Source organism: Botryllus schlosseri, chromosome 8 (assembly GCF_051294905.1).
Source record: "Botryllus schlosseri isolate E-star chromosome 8, Bs_hap1, whole genome shotgun sequence".
Classification (NCBI taxonomy): domain Eukaryota; kingdom Metazoa; phylum Chordata; class Ascidiacea; order Stolidobranchia; family Styelidae; genus Botryllus; species Botryllus schlosseri.
Window position 1 is genome coordinate 7,033,116 of NC_137243.1, and position 21,199 is coordinate 7,054,314.

General features: G+C 40.2%; 1 protein-coding gene across 1 annotated transcript; it reads left to right on the forward strand.

Moving 5' to 3' along the window:
* Window positions 1-205: 205 nt before the first annotated feature.
* LOC145444176 (uncharacterized) lies at window positions 206-19,156 on the forward strand. Its single transcript, XM_080322098.1, has 20 exons — window positions 206-618; window positions 693-800; window positions 2,080-2,215; window positions 2,278-2,442; window positions 2,514-2,643; window positions 2,707-2,816; window positions 2,896-3,046; window positions 3,105-3,245; window positions 3,421-3,691; window positions 5,000-5,151; window positions 6,863-6,983; window positions 7,057-7,164; window positions 15,277-15,412; window positions 15,482-15,646; window positions 15,708-15,837; window positions 15,906-16,015; window positions 16,094-16,247; window positions 16,306-16,446; window positions 16,973-17,243; window positions 18,159-19,156. The coding sequence occupies exons 1-20, from the start codon at window positions 517-519 to the stop codon at window positions 18,312-18,314; spliced, it is 2,958 nt and encodes a 985-aa protein (XP_080178224.1). The 5' UTR covers window positions 206-516; the 3' UTR covers window positions 18,315-19,156.
* Window positions 19,157-21,199: the final 2,043 nt, after the last annotated feature.

Consider the following 21,199-nt stretch of genomic DNA (forward strand, 5'->3'; position numbering starts at 1 on the left):
CGAGTGTGCCTCTATTTCGACTTAACTTTGCTGTTCTAACGTCTCCCTTTATCGTTCTGCATAATAAATATAACAAATGTGAGAATGAGCAGACTATGTGATTTTGTACGAGATGTGCTGCCAACTCTCGTTTATGACAGCTAGCATGGAAAAGACCCGATTTTCTTATGTTGTGAAGTGGCTGCCCATTTTCTATCAAATGAATACGTGAGCTAAAAGATGAGTGAATTCACAGTTCACACACAGAGTTGGCATAATCATGATTTTTGCCTAAGGCCTTTTTAATCGGAATCAGTCAAGCATGAACGCATCATATTTTCTAACCTGTCCCAGTCACGTATTCCACGATAACGCACTGACATATATAGCCTTCTTGTAAGACATACATGCTTAGTAACAGGACCTCGTGTCGAAAGAGACCGTTATGTACGTTTTACTGTTGTTTACGATATACGTGTGAGCATTAGATCTCAGGGTTTCAGAGCCAATGCGATAATACGAAGTATAGTGGCAAATATGTCTAGTTCATCCTCTATCGACGATGCAATCAACAAAGAGATGGGTTCCTTACGAAATCGCTCCTACATATATCTCCTCTTGCTATATATGTTGGTGGACGTAAGTACGCAATCCATGTGACAAATCTTAAATGGCATAGCGAATGCTTTCAGACAATGAAATTGTTTATTCAGTACATTCATGCTCCACAAATATTTCTGATCCTGTTTGCTGCGCCGCCCATGGAAGCGTTCGATTATAATCCGCATGCTGACAACACAACTGCTACCATCACCTCCGAGGTGAGTGTCAAATATTGCGACTGAAATTATTCTATGTAGTTGATACAGCAGCTTATAGACACGCATAAGCCCAAATTATGTATACGATGTATACCAATTTTTTGGATCCGGAAATTCACTAGTGTTGTATATTCTTCGAAAGTACAGTGGTTCACGTATAGTGACGAGTAGCAAGGCTTACATAATTATTGGAACGCTAATAATAACGTGGTGCTAAATCCTCTACTATTCTACGTAGTACGTACCATATGGCGTGACTATACGGCGACAATAAAAATGTAGAAACATTGGTATCACGCCTATAATGAGCAAATACTAAAATCGAATAATGAGACTCTCTGCTGTTAGACAAAAACATGTGGAATATCATTGCAACACCATTGCATCGAACCACGCAAACGTTAAAGGCTGAAGCATTCGTAGTATTGCTGTGACGCTTTCATTAAATCAATCAACCATATTATTAACATTTTTATCAGTTCAAAACCAGAAGACTGTGATGCAATGAAAAGACTAGACGACATGTCTTCGTTAAGTCTCAATAATAAACCCCTGGCCTATAGAAAGCCAACAATAGAACTATGGCATTAATTGCTTATTCTGATCTGTTTGATCTATTGTGGTATTAACTCGGGAAGTAGCGCGACGGCTCTCTGTCAGTCTGCCCAGGTCTTGGTGGAATCAAAGACACCTTTTACATTGACGACATTAAATAAGATTTACACTAATCGACATAGGTCTTTATAGAATAAAACTTTCCAGCATTTTTTAGTTGACCACCTCATTATGTCGATATTAAATATCTCACGGATTACTTCCTGATAAAAACACAGTAAGATCAGTCGAAGTGCATTTTAGAGCATGTCAGATGTTTCTATGTCGCAGTCCCAAGGGTAGGCAGTCGATTCGAGTATTGGTAATTATTGCGTCATTATAGTCTGAAATCTGAATGACGTGGAAAGTTCAGATGTGTACCTTTTATGCGACCACAAAGAATATAATGCCAGTTCCGCACCACATTAAAGATTTATTTGTATTTTTTCGACCATACCTATTTCATTGCACTCTGTAACAATGCTGTAGGTTGATCAGGACTATACAGATATGTCATTTCCGCTAACGTACGTATAGCTTCGTGCTGCATGCTTCGTATGCTGCAATTCGACAGATCGTGGTTTATAGCCTCACATAGTAGAAATCAAAACTATAAATTTCGTTGTTACATCAATCTTAGTGGCAAGAAGCGTATAATTTTACGAGTCGCCAATCTTTTTAATAGTGGAACTTTACGGAGGAACAGCGCAATTGGATTCCTGGATTGCTTCAATCTATATTTTTCGTTGGATTCATGATCGGTACGATCCTGTTCGGACAATTATCAGATCGATTTGGACGACGCAACGTCAGTTGGAAAAGTATGCCGAAATCACATGCTTATCATCCATTTCCTATAATTGCGTTTCAAAACCTTATTCAGTTTACACGGGATGCTTAATTGCATCACTGGCGGAAGGTTTTACGAGGAACTGGAAACAGTTGGCGGCGTGCAGGGTTCTATGCGGCCTCGGTATCGGCGGTCTAAGTGTGGTCAATACGACAATTTTGCAAGAACTGTCTTCTGGGTCAATGTGGGTTCTGAACGGTAGGAAAATCTTTACTGAAAATCGTATATAGCCTACGTGTATTTGTGCAACGTATATTATATATACACAGGTGTTTTGGGATCATTCTCATTTAGCATTATCTCCATACTCACGCTGCTATTAGCGTATTTTCTTCCAAGCTGGAGAGCCTTTGCGATTGCATGCACTCTGCCGTGTCTGCTGGGATATATATTTTATCTGTGAGTAACTGCTGCCACGCTTGGAGAGCCTTAAATTGGACCCTTTACATTGCTTATATTTAGACTGATTCCCGAATCTCCGAGATGGTTAGTTTCGGAAAATCGTATGGCAGAAGCGGAGAGTGCGGTTTTAAAGCTGGCGAAATGGAATGGGAGATGCCATACGGGCGCAGGTTTGCGAACGTTACGGTGGCTTAACCCGACAAAGAGTTTTAAAGAAATTTGAAAGTTGTAATCGATGTTTGTTTGCAGATTATCAATTGTTGCAAAACGACAAAGGCGACACTGACCATACAATTGCATCTTCTAAAAAATCTTCTATCAAAAATACTTCTAACACCATTCTGGATTTGGTGAAGCATCCATTATTGCGGTATAGGACAATTATACTGATAATACAGTGGTAGGTGTTACAGTTGTTATCCCAGCCGTATCCATGTAATCATAGATAATATTTACAGGTTTACAACTAGTTTTGTCTATTACTGCATCACCCTTGGAGCTGGTTCATTCAGCCCAAACTTCTACTTGGCTTTTGGAATGTCAACGCTCGGTCAACTACCTTCCGCTCCCATATGTTTGTTCCTTATGGACAGGAGTTGGTAATGTTTTTGATTCTTAATTTAACATTGTGATGATGACTATTGAGACTTTGTTACTACATAAATTTTACATTTTCTGACATCCAGTTATTCCTTTACGGCTAATCGTATAGGTCTTTCTTGAAGTTGTCAGTATATATTCAAATACGAGAACAACGCGCACGTTTCCTTACAGGTGCGGACGTCGGGGGACCTTGTGTGCAATGATGCTCATATCATCGATAAGCTTACTCGCAGTATACATTTTGCCAGAAACCGAAGCGGAATCCGGAATTCGATTGGTTTTGTCTCTGATTGCTAAAGTAGGGACGTCCGGTTGTTTCACGATCATTTACATCTACACCGCGGAACTATATCCGACCGTTGTAAGAAATGTGGGGCTTGGCAGCATGTCAACGTTTGCCAGATTCGGCAGTATCAGCGCACCATTTATGGCAACGTACACGGTTAGTTGTGCATTATTTTCGTAACATTCCGACATACTGTTGTAAGCTTTCATTCAAAATCATCTGGCAGAGAAGAGCGTGAAACTTGCATGCAGGACACGAATATATCGTTACCGTGGAATCAGAGTTAGCATATGTCCATTTTACACCTTTTTAGAGAATATAGTTCGTGTAAAGTTTTCCCTTTCTTTCGGCTATATTCTGACCATGGTTAACCTGAGACAACGTGACAAAAACAACCCCATATAGCCGAAAAAATGCAAATTTCTAAATCTGGGTCTCAAAATTTCAAAAATGGATCTCAAAATTTCAAAAATAGACAAAAGCTACCGTGATTCCACAGCGACAATATGAGCGCTGAAAAAATTTCAACAAAACGAGTCCCAGGACGCATAATTATATAGGTATAGAACTGAACTGACCTATATTAAGTTTCATGTTACCTCTCATGCCAACCTTTCCAATATGCCCCGTTGATGAAAAATATGAAAATAGTGTTTCATTACCAAGTGCTAACCGCTTCATTTGTCGCAGTATTTGTACATTACTGTAGTGTGTTATATAATTTCATTGCATTTGTTAATTCTTTCAACTAAACTCCAAGTTAGTGTTATTTATGTCTGCCCCTGGTATGATTATGTTTCCTACACCGTATTTTTCACTCCATCCAAGGGCTGGACACAATGATTCGAGTAGGCTGCTAGAATCTGAATCGAGTTATAATTTTAATGATTCGAGTCGAGTAATAGAATACGATTTTGTCGAGTACTGAAATTTTGCTCTCCTCGCAACTGAAAGTGAATTTACTAACGAGAATTATAGTTTTGATACTATTTTCCAACGAGGAAGCCTTGAAACCTTCATTGGCCGTGTCGCAGCATAGGAGAAATATAGTACGAAGCTATACGAACGTTACTGAAAATAACACATTTTCGAAGTCATGATCATCCCACGATATTGTGCAATGAAATCGGTATGGTCGAAAAAAATACCAAAGTATATTTAATGTGACGGATAACGGGCATTATTTTCTTTGTGGTGGCATGAAAGGTACATATTTGAACTTCGACATAGTATATTCTGTTGCGACGTCATAATGAGTGATACTCGAATACTCGAATCGACTCGAAGCGTAATTCGTGATTCAGAATCGAATCACTCAGGTAGGCTATACTCGATTTTGCCCAGCCCTACCAACAACCCGATAACAGGCAGTGTTTCTAAAACTTGAACAGCCCATTCCTATACAAACGAATCCACAAATAGTTATCACTCAACTCTTGATTTATAATGTTGCACTTTTCACAGGTAAACTCTGGCAGTGCCTTTCCCTTTCTATTATACGGAGTGCTATGCGCATTCTCAGCGGTGCTCGCGTTGAATTTACCTGAAACTCAAGGAAAACGTATTGTGAACACTGTCGACGAAGCTCAAGAGCACGAAGAAGATATTTTTGTGACGTAAACCAAGCTGGGTTTTAATGTGAACGTGAACTAGCCTATAACAGTGTACGGATGTTTTCTGCTTACCAGCAAATCAAGTGCAATTTATATTAATTAAGTTTGTCTATGCGTATAAAGTTTGCAGCCGCTCTTGCCTATTTGTTATCGCACCATTATTTGCATCAACAATGATTCTGATATCCCACGGGGTGTTTCATGGCCTACTAAAACATAGAACTAGTAGGCCATCGGTGTTCACAAATTCTTGTCAGATCGGGGACTCGCGGTTTGCAGAGTACACCAACTATGTCAAAATTGTTGAGAAATTCGATCAGTTCCCTAGTGGTGATATTTTATGTCGAAGGGTTTTTGTTATCATTGATTGCGTTACTCTGATAGATCTAACTCAGGAACTGGAGGGGAAACCCTCTGTCACGCACGAATCAGCTGTGTGGTTGTAGTTGTAATTTAGACCGGTGATCCTCATGGTTAGGTGTAGTTCGGGTAGCTTCCTACTACAGGTAATCAACGGAAATATATGTTAGTTTCAACTTTGTAACTGTAACTGGGAAGTTTGGCGTGCAATATCGTCATTTAGACAGTTTCGTCAACCATTTGCAAAATGATGTTATTTCGCGCGCAACTTGACAAACATTATTTTGTGTAGGACTGTAACTATATATTCCCTAACGTCCGCAGGTTGATATGCCAATGGCGTTATAATGAAATTCGTCTTTGAATGGCGAATATATTCTACATGGCTTTCAAAATGCATCATCATATAAATGTCGTAACATGTGCGACATTCCGATGACAAATATATCTAACGTTGGTAAGCTGTGCGACCGCGAGTTCCATATAGACTTGATGCGAAACTCGACGTGAATCCGACTTATCCGTTTGGCGCTGCCACCGCGCTATCCCAACCCAAATATACATATCATTTTCGACCCTTTTCTGTGTTTAGGTAGTGAGATAGTATGTCGGTATAATACATAGCTGCAACACCAATGGGTTGCGGGTTCGAGTCTTACTCCAGAAATCCTACCAAAGAGTTGGAGGTTTATCTAGGCTCCTTCTTGCCATCTCATCCGCTTAAACCTAGAAGAGGGCCGTGCTATAAGTCGACAGCTACGGAATCAAAATAAAGAATGGACTAGCGTAAATGACCATTTGTAGTCAACAAACACCGCAATCGTAGCCATACTCTGTGGACCACTCGTGACAGGATTCGTAATTGTGAAACATCCAAGTGCCTTGCCGCGATTTGACGTCAATAACTTCATTGAGCCGTTAACACCTTCCTTGGGACTAGTCTAGTCTCTCTCTCTCTCTCTCTCTCTCCCTCTCAGATAACTGATGTTAAAACAATATGATCTTGTTCCTGAGTTGCCAGGTCTAACAGAGTGGCGTAAAGTCTCCATTGATTACTATCAAAGGAATACGTGAAGTAAATGATGAACGAATTGACACTCGTAATCACTATCAGCATAATCATGACTCTTTTGTTAGGCCCTTTAAATTGGAAGCAGTCAGGCATGAAAGCATCGGGTTTTCTAGCCCATCACCGTCACGTATTCCACGATAACAGATTGACTTGTAGCCTACTTGTGCGGCGTACGACGTAACAGGACCTCGCATCGAAAGAAATCGCTATGTGAATGTTACTGTTGTACTATACGATATATGTGTGAGCATCAGGTCGCGAAATCTTAGAGCCAACGCGATAATACGTAGTAGTGGCAAATATGTCTAGTTCTTTTACGATCGACGATGCAATAAACAGAGAGATGGGTTCCTTACGAAATCGCGCTTACATGTATCTCCTGTTGCTTTATCTGTTGGTGGACGTAAGTACACAAACCATGTGATAAATCTTGAATAGCATAGAGAATTCTTTAGACAATGCAATTGTTCATTCAGTACATTCACGCGCCGCAAATATATTTGATCTTATTCGCTGCTCCGCCGTTAGAAGCGTTCAATTATAACCCTCATGCTGACAACTCCACAGAAACTATCACGTCCGAGGTGGGTACTAAATATTAGAAGTGCTGGGTATATAAGTCTATTATACCAAAATATTTGGGGGATAGCCTACTGATCATAATAACGTATCGACATCATCCTCTTCAATTACGTACACTTCCAGTACTCTGAAGTGGTCGTCCATATGGCATGACTTTCCGGGTCCGGTTACAATCTAAACATTGGTAGCACGCATGATATTAGCTTAATGATACGCCGATGTAGCTCGCTGTTATAGGCAATAACTATGTTCTGTGTGATATTACGACGTCGAATCGATCCATTCAGATGTTCGAGACTGAAGTATATTCGTGTAGTATTCGTGTGACGTTTCATTCAATCCATCGATCGTCATTTTATTAACATTTCATGAGCTCTAAACATCACGAGGTCGCAAGGTAGGAAAAGGCAGGAGTCGAAAGGACTTATTCAATGAAATACCAGTCCTGGCACACAAAAATAACAGCAACCTGCTAAAATATAGCATTCACGGCTATTGGTTTTAAGGATTCGTGTCGAGCAATGTCAATGTTCTTCTAGTACTTTATTTATACACTTCTTGTAGCAAAGGAATGTTACTTTCTTTCATAAAACGAGATTTCTTTGAAATAGTGACCAACCTGCGGTGCTGTCTCAATAAATCACGTTAATTCATGGTGGACACATCCGAAATTGAACCGGCAATATTTTGTTCGTTGTCGAATGTCCATCTCCATGATATCTTTCAAGTTTTTGAATGTTCCAAGGTTTATGACGTCATAATTCGCCTTGTGTCTATGACTTATTTCTAATATGTAATGCTTATAGTCAGGGTTGCCATACCGTCCTTATTTCTAAGATTTGTACTTATTTTGAAGGGCCACGTCTTAGAAAACTCAACTGTCCTTATTTCTAAGAAATGTCCTTATTTTTGACTTGCGTCCTTATTTTGTCTTATTTTCAACCACTACAGAACTTCGACTGTTTTCCTCTGGTATCTGTGTTGCATAATATTCATAAATTATGCTTTTGCGTCGAGATTTCATGCCATCATAAAGGAAAGGAACTCTCGTGACGTACACACCATAAGATTTGACTTGTAAGTGGTGATAGCTCGGGCCGTGAGTGGTTTCGTTTGTACCAACCTACCACGGCGGACGTCATTTTATCAGTAAACAGCAGTACCAGGTTCCTGCTGTTTGGTCTACAGCAGAATAAGCTCAAGCTGTGGGGAAGGCAGCAATTATTGCGTAGTGAAAAAAGGCGCAGTGCAGTCGACACAGTGGTTAAAAAGTAGTAAAGCTATTAGTCATTGATAAATTGTTCTAAATTATGTTGCACTCGCGCACATAGTTTTAGCTACTAATAAGGCTAAATCTGATTAGTTGAAATGAGCAGGCGTAAAAACGTTTTTCGTGACGATTATGAGAGATAATTCAAAGGTATCTAACGAAGTTTTAAGAGCGAGTGTTTCTCCCATTGCAATATCTGCAATTGTGACATTAACCTGGAGGCCATAGGAAAGACCGCCATTAAAACTCACATTGATACCCCAAACACAAGAAGTGTGTAATAATGATTAATTAGAGCCAGTCGATGAATAATTTTTCTACAAGTCAATGAGCAGTGAGCACCAACGACCACAGACGACAGGGCTGCTGCTGCAGACGGTACCTGGGCATTCCATACTGTCAAACGCCAGCAATCATTCCTCACCAACGATTGCACATCGCAATTGTCAAAGCAATATTCCCCGATTTCAACATCACAATTAAGTTTTATTGGGCCAGTACCAAGACTACAAGCATTGTTACTGGAGTTCTTGCTCCATACGCTCAAAAATGATTTTGTCTAAACATGGTGTACGGTCTTTTTCCATCTTGGTTGACGCCTCTAATCGCAACGAGGTGAAGAAGTTTGGTTCACCCTATGGGGGTGGGGGTGGGGGGCAAGTCCAACGTTTATTTTTTGGGAGGAGGGCTGACAAACTGCTGTTTTGGCCCTGAGTAAAGGTAAACCTAGACCTGAGCAGTCGTGAGCACTTTCGAATAGCAAGGAGTTGCTGGAGCAGATTGTTTCTGGCGAAAAGTATGGAATGTGATATACCACTACTCTTATAAATACAAAGTATGTTCCAAAACGCTTTTTCATGCTAATCTAATTTTTCGACTGTCCTTATTTTTGGGTCTATGTCGATGGCAACCCTGCTTATAGTCCATACGCTTGTCCGCGAGTCGATTTTTGGCGGCCCGCGAGCCACCAGGCACAATGTTGCCTATAGTGGTTCTCAACCGCCGGTCCGTGGCAAGTTTCCGGTCGATCCGCCAAATAAATTAGAATCTGATATCTGAATTCCAAAATGCAAGAAGTTGGACCCTTGTCCATTAATTAGAGAAATAAAATATCAACTTTTAAATTGATTTAGAAGTTTCGAGCATATTTTCTGCATGATGTCGTAATAGAGAGTTCATGCTCTACTCTATGGTCTACGTCAGGGGTCACAAACACGCGGCCCGCGAGGTCATATTTTGCGGCCCGCGGCCCGATTTGGAGAAATTTTGGAAGAACGCTCAGCGAACCATTTCGAAATGCCGAAATTGATTTCAGTTTAAACATATTGTTGTTGTTGTTCAAAGTAAGCCATTCTACTATGCCCAATATCACTATTCCTTCGGTTCGGCATGGTGATATCATTATATGGAGGAATAATTTGCTGATATGAATGCGCATATTGCCTTGGCGTGCAATGGCCAACCACTGCCAAGACCGGGAGCGGGGCCTACGATACTTACGGCCTAATATGGCACATTACACTTGCAGGATATAAGAGGCCGACACTTACAAAACAGACATCGCGACTGACTCAAATGATTATTTGCGATCTCGCTTCTCGATACCAGACGCCTCGCCACACAAGTCTAATGAAGTCGTATAACAGGCAAAATTAGTACTCTCAGATGAAACAACCCAATTAAGAGCCAAGTGACAGCGTCACAATCTATTTATCCACCAACGCAGAAGAAGACAATGTAACGAGAATCCCCAACTTGGGCATGTTAAAGTATTTTATTGCATGGTAAAACGAATTCAAGCACGTGAAAATGAAATTCATTCATTTGGAACTACTCTGAAAAGGGTACATGAAGCTTAGCCGTACAAGTTCTGCAAGTGAAATGAATTACTGCAGTAAGCAAACTATGTTTTGATCAACTGCCGTTTTTTAAAGTCCGTCAGAGCATCTTTTCTCACAGTCACAGAGGCATTTACCAGCTTCTGCTTGTTATTATAATATATGTTCACAATGATTTTGCTCGTCAATTTTAAAGCTCGATCTCGATGATCACAACATGCAAAACTTGAGGTCCCCCCAACACGCTGCAAAACATATTGACCAGCTCCCTCACTGCGACTTTGAGGTGAGATAAGATGATTTTATCAGAACCATCTAGGATTGAAAAACTGGATGCAACAAACTTGGCGAGTGGTTCTGAGGGAGCATGCAGTCGCCCAAGATCGATTAAGTCGAAACGACGTGAACTTTCGCCACAGGACTCCTCAAAAGAGGACACATAACATATTTAACAAGACAATTTTTCGAGGACCTTCTTACCAATTTGCCCAGTTACGGCATACGACATATTCTCGCTGACAGGAGATAGAACCGATTCGGTAATTTCAATCGCCACATCTTCAATGACTTGTTTGAAATGATCAAAATGAGTTGAACTTGAAACACCAATCAATATCATGCTCCTAGTAGTTTACCTCAATTTCAATTTTTAGGATGGAACGGAGCAGAATTATCTTTTCAGAATTGGTAACTTATTGTAAACACACCAGAAATCTCTCCCACTCATTTGCCTATACCGCGAGAACCTTCTTTCAATCGGATCACTTTGGAATTTTCTGGGAATCACACATTCATACCCTCTGCTAACAAATCTTGCATAAGCAGTGCAAGCAGTGCATCTTGTGGGACCACTACTTTGGCCAAGGGGTTTGCTGAAAATCTCTGACGATTGTCCACCAAGCATTAATAAGACTCAAAAATGAAGCCATATCTTCCCTGTGAGGGAAGTGAATTTTGCAAGCTGCAATAGTTGACTCATGGAATGAAACAAGAGCTAAGTTGACATTCTGTTTGTTATTGCTTGGATGCAATGAGGCAAATGTCAATTTTGACGCTTTACGCAAATTCGAATCTAGCGTATCATCACATTCTCGGATTTGGTGAAGATCGTTCCATGTAAGGAATCCAACAGGCGATGATATCGTCAATCTTTATGCTCTTTGAAACCTTTGGGAAATCATTGAATTCCATATGCTATTATATCACATATTCATTATCTCTTTGTACGTGATGTAGCCTTGTGGAGCACGAACTCCGTCAAATCTGATAAGCTGTATATTCTATCAGCCATTCGAAAAGGTTTCAACTCATCTTTCTGAAATACACTTTTCTTTGGTGGCTTTCTGCATGGAGTCACATTCGGGATGAGTGAAGGCCGTTGCAGCTCCTGCCTGGATCGAATGGTAGGGACTGGTTTTTCGTCCAAACGTAGTCGTTTTCGCAAGCCAGAGTCGTTGATGCACTTTGATTCAAAGTGCAATTCACAGATTACAGAATTGAGAGTTGGTCTCCAATCGCGCCTATTCATTTGTTTTGTAACTCTGCTCTCCGCATCGTCAAATGGAAAGTGAAACGACGAAACTTTTTTTTCAGTAGGTAAATATCCAGATTTACAGCCATAAACACAACATTTGTTGACCGTTATCGTTCAATTACACACTAAGCATAGCCTGAATCGTCAAGCATACATACAATATGTCAAAATTAAATGTCATAAATGCCGCATGAAATACCACCACGAATTCTATCCGATATTAGTGTGTTTAATACTGCAACTACTGCAACATCAAGTATTATTTCCAACCACATAATTACCCTACCTATGCTACCGGATAGTCAAAACGGCTCCTAAACATATCTTCACTGCAATCATGCAGAGTTGTTACTACGGTACTAGCTGATTGTAACATTAAATAATCATTGTAACTTGGCGACTAGCTCGAAAACCTTGCCTCAAAATGTGAATAGCGCAATCGCAACTTCACGCAGTAACAGTAGCCTACCTTGTATTATAAGTATCAATACAGCAATACAATACAGCAGCATATAACCAGATGCAGCCATCTAGCTAGATCTCGCTGAGTGAAATGAGTGCATTTTGCTTCAAGATGGGAGGCATCTAGTAATGTCGACAAGCAAAGTAAAAGCAATCGCTGAGTCAATCGTGATGTCTGTTTGGGAGTGTCGGCCTCTTATATCCTGCAAGTGTAATGTGCCATATTAGGCCGTAAGTATCGTAGGCCCCGCCGGGAGGCTTGATAAACGACTTCGGGCTCTACAAGAGACCATTGCTTTACGAGTAGATAGTTTTCCAGCTATAATAGGCTACCTTGTCTATAACTAACCCCAATATCGATTCTTTAATCACATTACCGGACCACGACTGACCTATCGATCTCGCTTCCCATGACATGCCGCCCTATTTCTTGTCGCTTTCTTTTTCTATACTGTATTCTTTACTTTCATTCAGTGTGCATGCCTCCTCTTTACTACGCCTAGGCCAAGGTGGGTGTCCGATTCCATTGACAAATCCAAGTCGCTTCGACATCTTCCTGTCTATTCATTGTATCGCATTTTTTGTGGTGTATTGAACTGATAAAATTGCTAATAAACCGATGATGATGATGATGATAATCCTGGGGCGGCCAATCTACGGCAGTAGAAGAAAAATTATGCGGGTGTCGACACTCAATTCAATTGGGATGTGTTGGCGGCTGTCAATATTATGCAAATTGAATTTACGAATTGACTCCCTAATTAATGAGAGGTTTGAATTATTCTTGAAATTTTCTTCGCGCTGCGCGCGCGTCAGTGCGAGTGGATTTTTGATATTAATATAGCAGTGTCCATTGTAATCTGAGTCCCACAGTACAGATGCGAACAGCAGAGAAAAATTGTGTGCCCCATGAAGAAATACCTATTTTTAATCGTGTTCTCCTCATCCCGAATTAATTTTTTTTTCTGGTAGGCCTGCGCGTTTGGGCGAATCCAATATATTTCCACTATAACGACAATTCTAATGGGAGGTCAAGGAATAACTGCATGTAACATAGGAGACTAATGAGAATTAGCCCACCCAAAGATGCACCACAGCATTAATAACTTCTCTAAGTTTTTGAAGACACCCCCTGCATAAACTCTACCGGTTAATCTGATCACATGGGCCGAGAAAAGATGAATTTTGATAGTAATGTGTGAAACAATACTAATAATACAATGACGAAATTCCCTCATGAACATGAAAAATTCTCGCGCTTCGCGCGACTACAGTATGCGAATCCCTGTTGCTCATTTTCACAACATGACTATATTCACGATCTCGGTGCCCATAGTAAGGCGATATGAGTAAATAGATTTGTCCGGAGTGTACCAGCTATGGACATGGTGAGTTTAACGTATAGATACTTGGCCCCAGCTTGTTGATTACCACAATGCACCGGAATGCGGCCGCGGGCTACATGAGTGATCGAAATGCGGCCGTGAATAGCAAAAAGGTTGGCCACCCCTGTTTTGGTTGCTACAGAGTGTTGTTGCGCAGCTCATATTTCAAAACATAATGAAATTGATGAGCATGATTATTTTTTTGTATTTGTGTTTGTTCGATCAAATATTATTCATTTAGTGGTGACTATGCACAGCGCCCATATAAGAGAGCACAGCATTGTACTTACGTAGAGGTATCACACGTGATTGATAAGCTGCGTTGGCTATTTTAATCTCGATATTGAAGTCATGCGGCCCGCGGCCTCTGGGAATTTTGAAAAGTGGCCCGCGACCCATTTTGAGTTGGCGACCCCTGGTCTACGTGTAATTTTGCAAGTGTTATAAGAAACTATTAAAAAGTATAGAAGACTACTACTCGTTTCGGACAAGTTATATGTGGTCGCTGCGGATAATTGTAATCGAACTTCTTTTAATTCCGACCGGAGCCTACGATAACTTAAGCTAAGCTAAGATATGTTATCGTAGGCCCCGTTCCGACCCTTGGCAGCATAATAGAGGCTCCGGCAAACGGCGACGTTGAATTTCGTTCGAAAGATACCAAATAATCACAATCAAGTTAGCGGTCTTTGACAGGACTTCACGAGCTTCGCCTCGTAGAAACTTCAACAAAACCACGCATGAATATCTAATATAAAAAGGTAGCATTAACTGAAATTCCCAATAATACATTTGAGATGCATACATTTGTCGTAATTATAAATATATGGTTTATTTTGATTGTTCAAGGTTCAGGTCCGCAATATTTGTTTTGAGGTTTTACCGGTCCGCGAGGTCAAAAAGTTTGAGAAGCACTAATGTAGCTTACTCGGATTTACTGCGATTAATGGCAAAATCGCAAATTCTCCAACCCTAGACTTTATTACACGGTGAACATTGGCGAAAAACACGATTCTCGATTACAGACTACGGTGTAACCTATTGACGGTGATTCATTAAAATTATCGGAAGATACTGAATTTCTTCCGAGGGCGTATAACACGCAGTGAAATTGATTTTACAAATCAAACCAAAATCACTATTTCTGATTTTCATATTTTTGCCAAAGACCGACTTTTCCTATCTAGCTGGGCCGCATTTCCTTGCGAGCCATAGTTCATACCATCTTCGGGCTACCAAATATATATAGCACACTTTTAGCGAAAAGAGTGCATTTCAACCCGTGTACCACCCCTGATATGCTGGTGTGAATATACAATACCCCCATGGCACACGGATCCAGAATCTACCTCAGACTTATACCGCGGTATAGACCGAGTTCAACACTTTAATCCAAATTATGAATGCAAGTACGTAGGGTTTATGACCGCGATATAAATCTGAGTAATTTCTGTTTTCCCGGAACCACCTTTTCGGCTCGTTGGGTATGAATACATGCATGCAGTAGCATCGCAGTGTCGCGGTCTGCTATACAGTTTCATGATTTAACAACAACACGTGTATACCGTTATGTTTTGGTTATTATTGAAAAACGCACAAATACGAATCGCAAAATCCTTCGATAGTGGAACTTCACGGAGGAACAGCGCAACTGGATTCCCGGATTACTTCAATCTATATTTTTCGTTGGATTCATGATCGGTACAATCCTATTTGGACAATTATCAGACCGATTTGGAAGACACAGCGTCAGTTGGAAAAGTATTATGCGGAAATTACCTGCTTAAAATTTATTTCCTAATTCCGTTTCTAAACCGTATCTATCTTCAGTTTACACGGGATGCGTAATTGCATCGTTGGGGGAAGGTTTTACCAGGAACTGGAAACAATTGGCGGTGTGCAGGGTTCTTTGTGGCCTCGGAATCGGTGGTCTAAGTGTTGTCAATACAACGCTTTTGCAAGAACTCTCCTCCGGGTCAATGTGGGTTCTGAACGGTAAGAAGATATATGAATATTGGATGTATATGGCTATTGGTGCGATATTCATCATATGCAGGCGTTTTGGGATCGTTCTCGTTCAGCGCCACCTCTATAGTCACTCTGCTATTTGCGTATTTTCTTCCAAGCTGGAGAGTTTTAGCAATCGCATGCACTCTGCCGGCTTCCTTTGGATACATATCTTATTTGTAAGTAGCAGGCACGTTTAAAGTTCAGTAAATCGGACCCTTTCTATATCCCTTGCATTTATATATAGGCTGCTTCCCGAATCTCCGAGATGGCTGGTTTCGCAAAATCGTATCGCAGAAGCGGAGAGTGCAGTTCTAAAGTTAGCGAAATGGAATGGTGGAGGCAATATTAGCGCCGGTTTGTGAAGCGTTACAGTGACTTAACCTTACAAGGAGACTTACAGGAATTTGAAAATTGAAATAGAATTTGTTACAGATTACCAATTGCTGCGAAATGAGAAAAGCGACACCGACGACCACGTTGTTGCAGCAGCTAACAAGACTTCCATCAAAAATACCTCTAATACTATTCTGGATTTGGCTAAGCATCCATTATTGCGCTACAGGACAATTATACTTATAGTCCAATGGTAAGCGTTATTGTTAATTCGGTGGAATCCATGTATAGTCAAGATATATTGTTTTCAGGTTCACAACTAGTTTCGTGTTTTACTGCATCACTCTTGGAGCTGGTTCATTCAGCCCTAACTTCTACTTGGCTTTTGGGATGTCAGCGCTTGGTCAATTACCTTCCGTTCCCATATGTTTGTTCCTCATGGACAGAAGTTGGTAATGCTTTTGATTCTCATTGGGACATGATTGGTTCCCACTTCGCCAGATTAGATCTGCAATCCGCTGTATTTGAATATTTCGTTCGGTAGTATTTCGTAGGTGGAGCTGCTCCTAAAGGACACACAACACACCCAGGGTCTGTCATACCGTATGTACGGTATGGCTGTAGGCCTACGCCTTATACGTGTTTGAAGTCATGCTTGCGGATGCGGACCAATTGCGGCAAGAAAATTCGACACCACTACTGTAGACCTGCATGTTTATAGGCTGTATTTCCAGTATATAATTCCTCAGTTATGATCTATGTTGCGTGAACGAGCAATAACGGTAATCTACGCTAGAACGATTGACAAGACCTACATGTCAACCTTTATATTTGGTCCGACATAAAAAATCCCATTGCTTTGTATGCTTATGATGTGGGATATTATCAATTTCTAAATCCCGTTATTCCTATCCAACGATTAATTTTAAATTTGATATTTCCATTAAATACCGGAACAGCGCACACATTCGATTTCAGGTGCGGGCGTCGGGGAACCTTGTGTGCAATGATGCTCATCTCGTCGATAAGCTTGCTCGCAGTATACGTTTTGCCAGAAACCAAAGGGGATTCCGGAGTTCGTTTGGTTTTGTCTATGGTTGCTAAAGTAGGAACGTCCGGTTGTTTCACAATCATTTACATCTACACCGCGGAACTATATCCGACCGTCGTAAGAAATGTGGGGCTTGGCAGCATGTCAACGTTTGCCAGATTCGGCAGTATCAGCGCACCATTTATGGCGACGTATACGGTTAGTTATGTTTTGTTTGGTATATACATTACGACCTATTATTGTCAACTTTCATTCAAAATCCATTGTGAACTAGAACTGCATGGAAATTGCAATTTTAAATAATCCGTGTGTGTGTCACCAACTCCCCGTCCAAATGTTGTTACAAAATTTATGTGACTTCGACTACATCAAGTGAATGTTTAACGAAACTCCTACTCCACAGTCCTGCAAGGAAGACCCGGGCTGGCTTGACATATATTAAGTTTCATGTTGCCACTCACGCACCCACATTTCCTTTATCTGCCTGCGAAGTAGCACTAAAAGACCACAAAAAAAGGTCTATTTTCCGGCTCAGCTCCCGAAATACCCGTAAAAGCTGGTGCTGATTTACGGTGTTTCAGTCGAATTTGGCCGCGTATTTCACCAAAAACGAAAATACATGAAAAAAATGGACAAAAGTTGCACTATAAGATTCTTTCAAACAGCTTAAAACAGCATGCTACATATCTTACGAGTATTTAGGAAGCTGCAGAAAGCTGTAAAAAAAGTTGCAAAAGTTGCAAAAACTTGCCCTAAACGTGTTTTTGCGTTCCGTTACCTTTGGTAATTCTTTGGACTTTTAAAGCCGGTAAACTGGTATTTATAATGAATGCCCGTCTATGGTATAAGATTCAGTTTGTTAGATTTTGTATTGATTGTTGCAACTGCAATCCATATATATGTATGGATCCAACTAGTCTACATGAGTTCAGATTAAAGTCGTAGAATATCAATATATTCGGTGTCAGGGATATAAATTATATAAACCCCAATAAGAGGAGGATATTATAGTAAAATAAACTTTAAAGTTAAACAATCTATCCATAGATCATTATCACTCAAGAACCAACTCTCTCTGTTCGTCGTAGAGTTATACTGTTATACTTTCAACAGGTAAACTCCGGCAGTGCCTTTCCATTTCTATTATACGGGGTGTTATGCGCATTCTCAGCGGTACTCGCGTTGAATTTACCTGAAACTCAAGGAAAACGTATTGTTAACACTGTTGACGAAGCCCAAGAGCATGAAGAAGATTTTTACGTGACGTAATCCATGCTAGGGATTTATATTGAATGTGCATTATGTTCGCTTATAAACTGTATGTCCGTATGCGGACGTGTTTTCTGTTTACCGGTAAATTATTGCAATTTAAATTAAATAATATTCTACACATCGTTTTTCAACCGCACTGGCCACTTTGTTATCGCATGATTACTCACGTCAACTATTCGAGCACTCGAATCCAAATCGAGTATCCTTTGCTATTTATTTTCGAGTGGAGTATAATGAAGGTGACTTTTGAGACATGAAATTACAATACCCTTTCGATACTTATTATTATTTATTATACATATATATAATCTTTCAGCTATGATTATCGTCTAAGCCAGGACCTAGAAGTATAGGTACTATATATTCCCGTCGTGGGTTCCAAGGCCGTATACAGCATCCGAAACGTATTGCAAAGCCACACTTGTTCGCGGGAACGACAGATCTGTGATGCATACTTATCGACTTTCAGTATTTTCTTACAGCGAATCGTAATGTCAATGTAAATGACTAGTAAATTTTATATTGAAGTGTCACAGTTATTATGTTTTATGATTAGATGAACGCAGGCTTACATTTGAACTTTAAAATATACCGCGGCCTATAATAGGCTCTATATAAGCGTACTATCGAATCAGTCTGATATTCGAATTTGTGCAGCCCTATAATGCTCATCATTGTTTTATCTTCTGTACTTTGAAGATGCATCTGCGTTTTCCGTGCTGAAATCTACTGTATAGACTGCAAATTTGTTGTCGATATATTGTCGGGGGTTGCCTAACATTGCCAGGTAAACTATTGTCTAACCTAGTACAAGTCAATAAACCGTTTTTGCACCGACACTTCCACTCCGAAACACTGTACTAGTGTATTACCCCCAGTCACCTGTAGTGAATGAACAATAAGAAAGTATATACAGCCGGTTTATATGTGAGGCGAGAGTGGGCGCAGATGAAGAGAAAATGATTTAAAGATATTAGTTATGTCTGACGAGTCACATTTTTCAAAGTTTGACGTAAGAAGATACTTTCGTCCGGTTTGTTAGCAATTTTTATCAGTTCAATACACCACAAAAATGCGATACAATGAAAAGATCGGAAGATGTCGAAACGACTTGGAGTAGTCTTTGAAATCAGACAACCCACCTTGGCTTAGACCAGTGGTTCTTAACCTTTTTCATACCGTTACCCCCAAGAAGAAAATGTCGGGATGCAATTACCCCCTTTCAAAAAATTACAAATTACAGCTTGCACTCAATTAGTTGTAACACAAAGTGATGTCATAATGTACACTGAAATGCCTGTTAAAAATACGAAGTCAATGGGGAGGCGGATGCTATTTTTGTGTTATCCAGTGGTCACATCTAGGAAAGAGGAGGATAATAGACAGCATCTCATGCAATTGTCAATCGCAAACTTACTTCGATATTTCGTTTTGATAGATACCATTGCAGAATGTCCTATTTCACAGCAATAAGTTGAAGGAAATTCAATCAAAAATTTCAATGCCATTATGACGAAGATTGGTTATTCATTTTGAAGGCGAACCCAAAAGGCTCCAATACCTTCCCCTTGTTTGTTCGAAGTATTTTGATGATTTCATACCTAATTTTTCTGACGAGACTAGACCACTACACTTTTCAATACTAACAACAATATTTCTATGATATTGTTACTGCATTATAGGTGTAAAGCTGAACTTAGACGTCCCTTGTTGTGTTTCAATTTGCCAGCATGCGTAACAATATATGATCCGCACTACTGCAAAATAAATTGGACTTACCTAACACTATACTAAACTACATTCGACCCTGTTACTCATAATCACTATTGGTTCTGGTTAATATGATATCACAGCAGGCATGGTGTGTTAAGTGAAACAAAATATATAGCCTAAAAGCTCGAAAAAATATATGTTAGCCTACATTAATATTTATGTTTGAAAATACTTCAGTGCAGCGATATAAGTTTATAATGCATGTCAATTTGAATTACCCCCCGAAAATTGGTAAATTACCCGTTTGGGGGTAATTACCCCCAGGTTAAGAACCAGTGGATTAGACGATATAGAGAGGAAGCATGCACATTGCACAATGCACATGCACACTGAATGAAAAGTAAAAGAAGACAGTATGGAGAAGCAAGCGACAAAAATGGGGTGGCGAAAATGGCCGCCTGAGATATAAACGAAGTTTCTTGAACGCGGAAAGAATAAAATTTGTGCTGACGATTCCAAGTTCCAAGCTTCAACAACGTCAGTAATCCTAAATATATTACGATTTTAAATGTCATTATTATTGCGTCGTGCCATCCATACACCGATGCTAGATTGTAGGGATGGTGTGAACCTCTGAAAGGTTCTGTGTGAACGCGAACGTGAACCTCATGACGTCACGTGACGTCATTTTGCTAATAATGTACACGATACCTAGCGACGACTCGTGTCACATTATGCCACGATGGTGAAGAAAATACTAACTTTTTAACCGTCGTCGAATGTATCAACCGGGGCACTCAAATGATATAATGATCCCATGAAATCAATATCTTCTGTCGCGTTGCCAACAATTTCGACGACAACTTGCAAGAGAATATAAGCTTAGGCTACGCCTTAATTTGATAAAACGGGTATCAACCTAAAGCTGCCACTGCACCCCGCACAGCCACTCATTTGCTCCTGAGCGACGCTCTCGTTTCGTCAGACAGCATCATTGTTGCGTCACTATGCCACTCTCCATAACAATGAAAAATTCGAGGCTGATTGTGGAGGTTCCAGGGCCATGATCGAAATATAATTTATATTTTCGTAATAAGTAGAGCGGCAGCTTTCGATTGATACCCGTTTTATCAAATTTGATGCTCGGCAAGCCGGTCAAAAATTACCGT

Bases quoted from the DNA above. Each gene is read 5' to 3' on its own strand.
- LOC145444176 (XM_080322098.1), top strand. From the start codon at position 517: ATGTCTAGTTCATCCTCTATCGACGATGCAATCAACAAAGAGATGGGT. The intron at 3,246-3,420 runs GTAATGTTTTTG...GTTTCCTTACAG, and splicing joins TTCCTTATGGACAGGAGTTG to GTGCGGACGTCGGGGGACCT. The intron at 5,152-6,862 runs GTAAACCAAGCT...GCCAACGCGATA, and splicing joins GAAGAAGATATTTTTGTGAC to ATACGTAGTAGTGGCAAATA.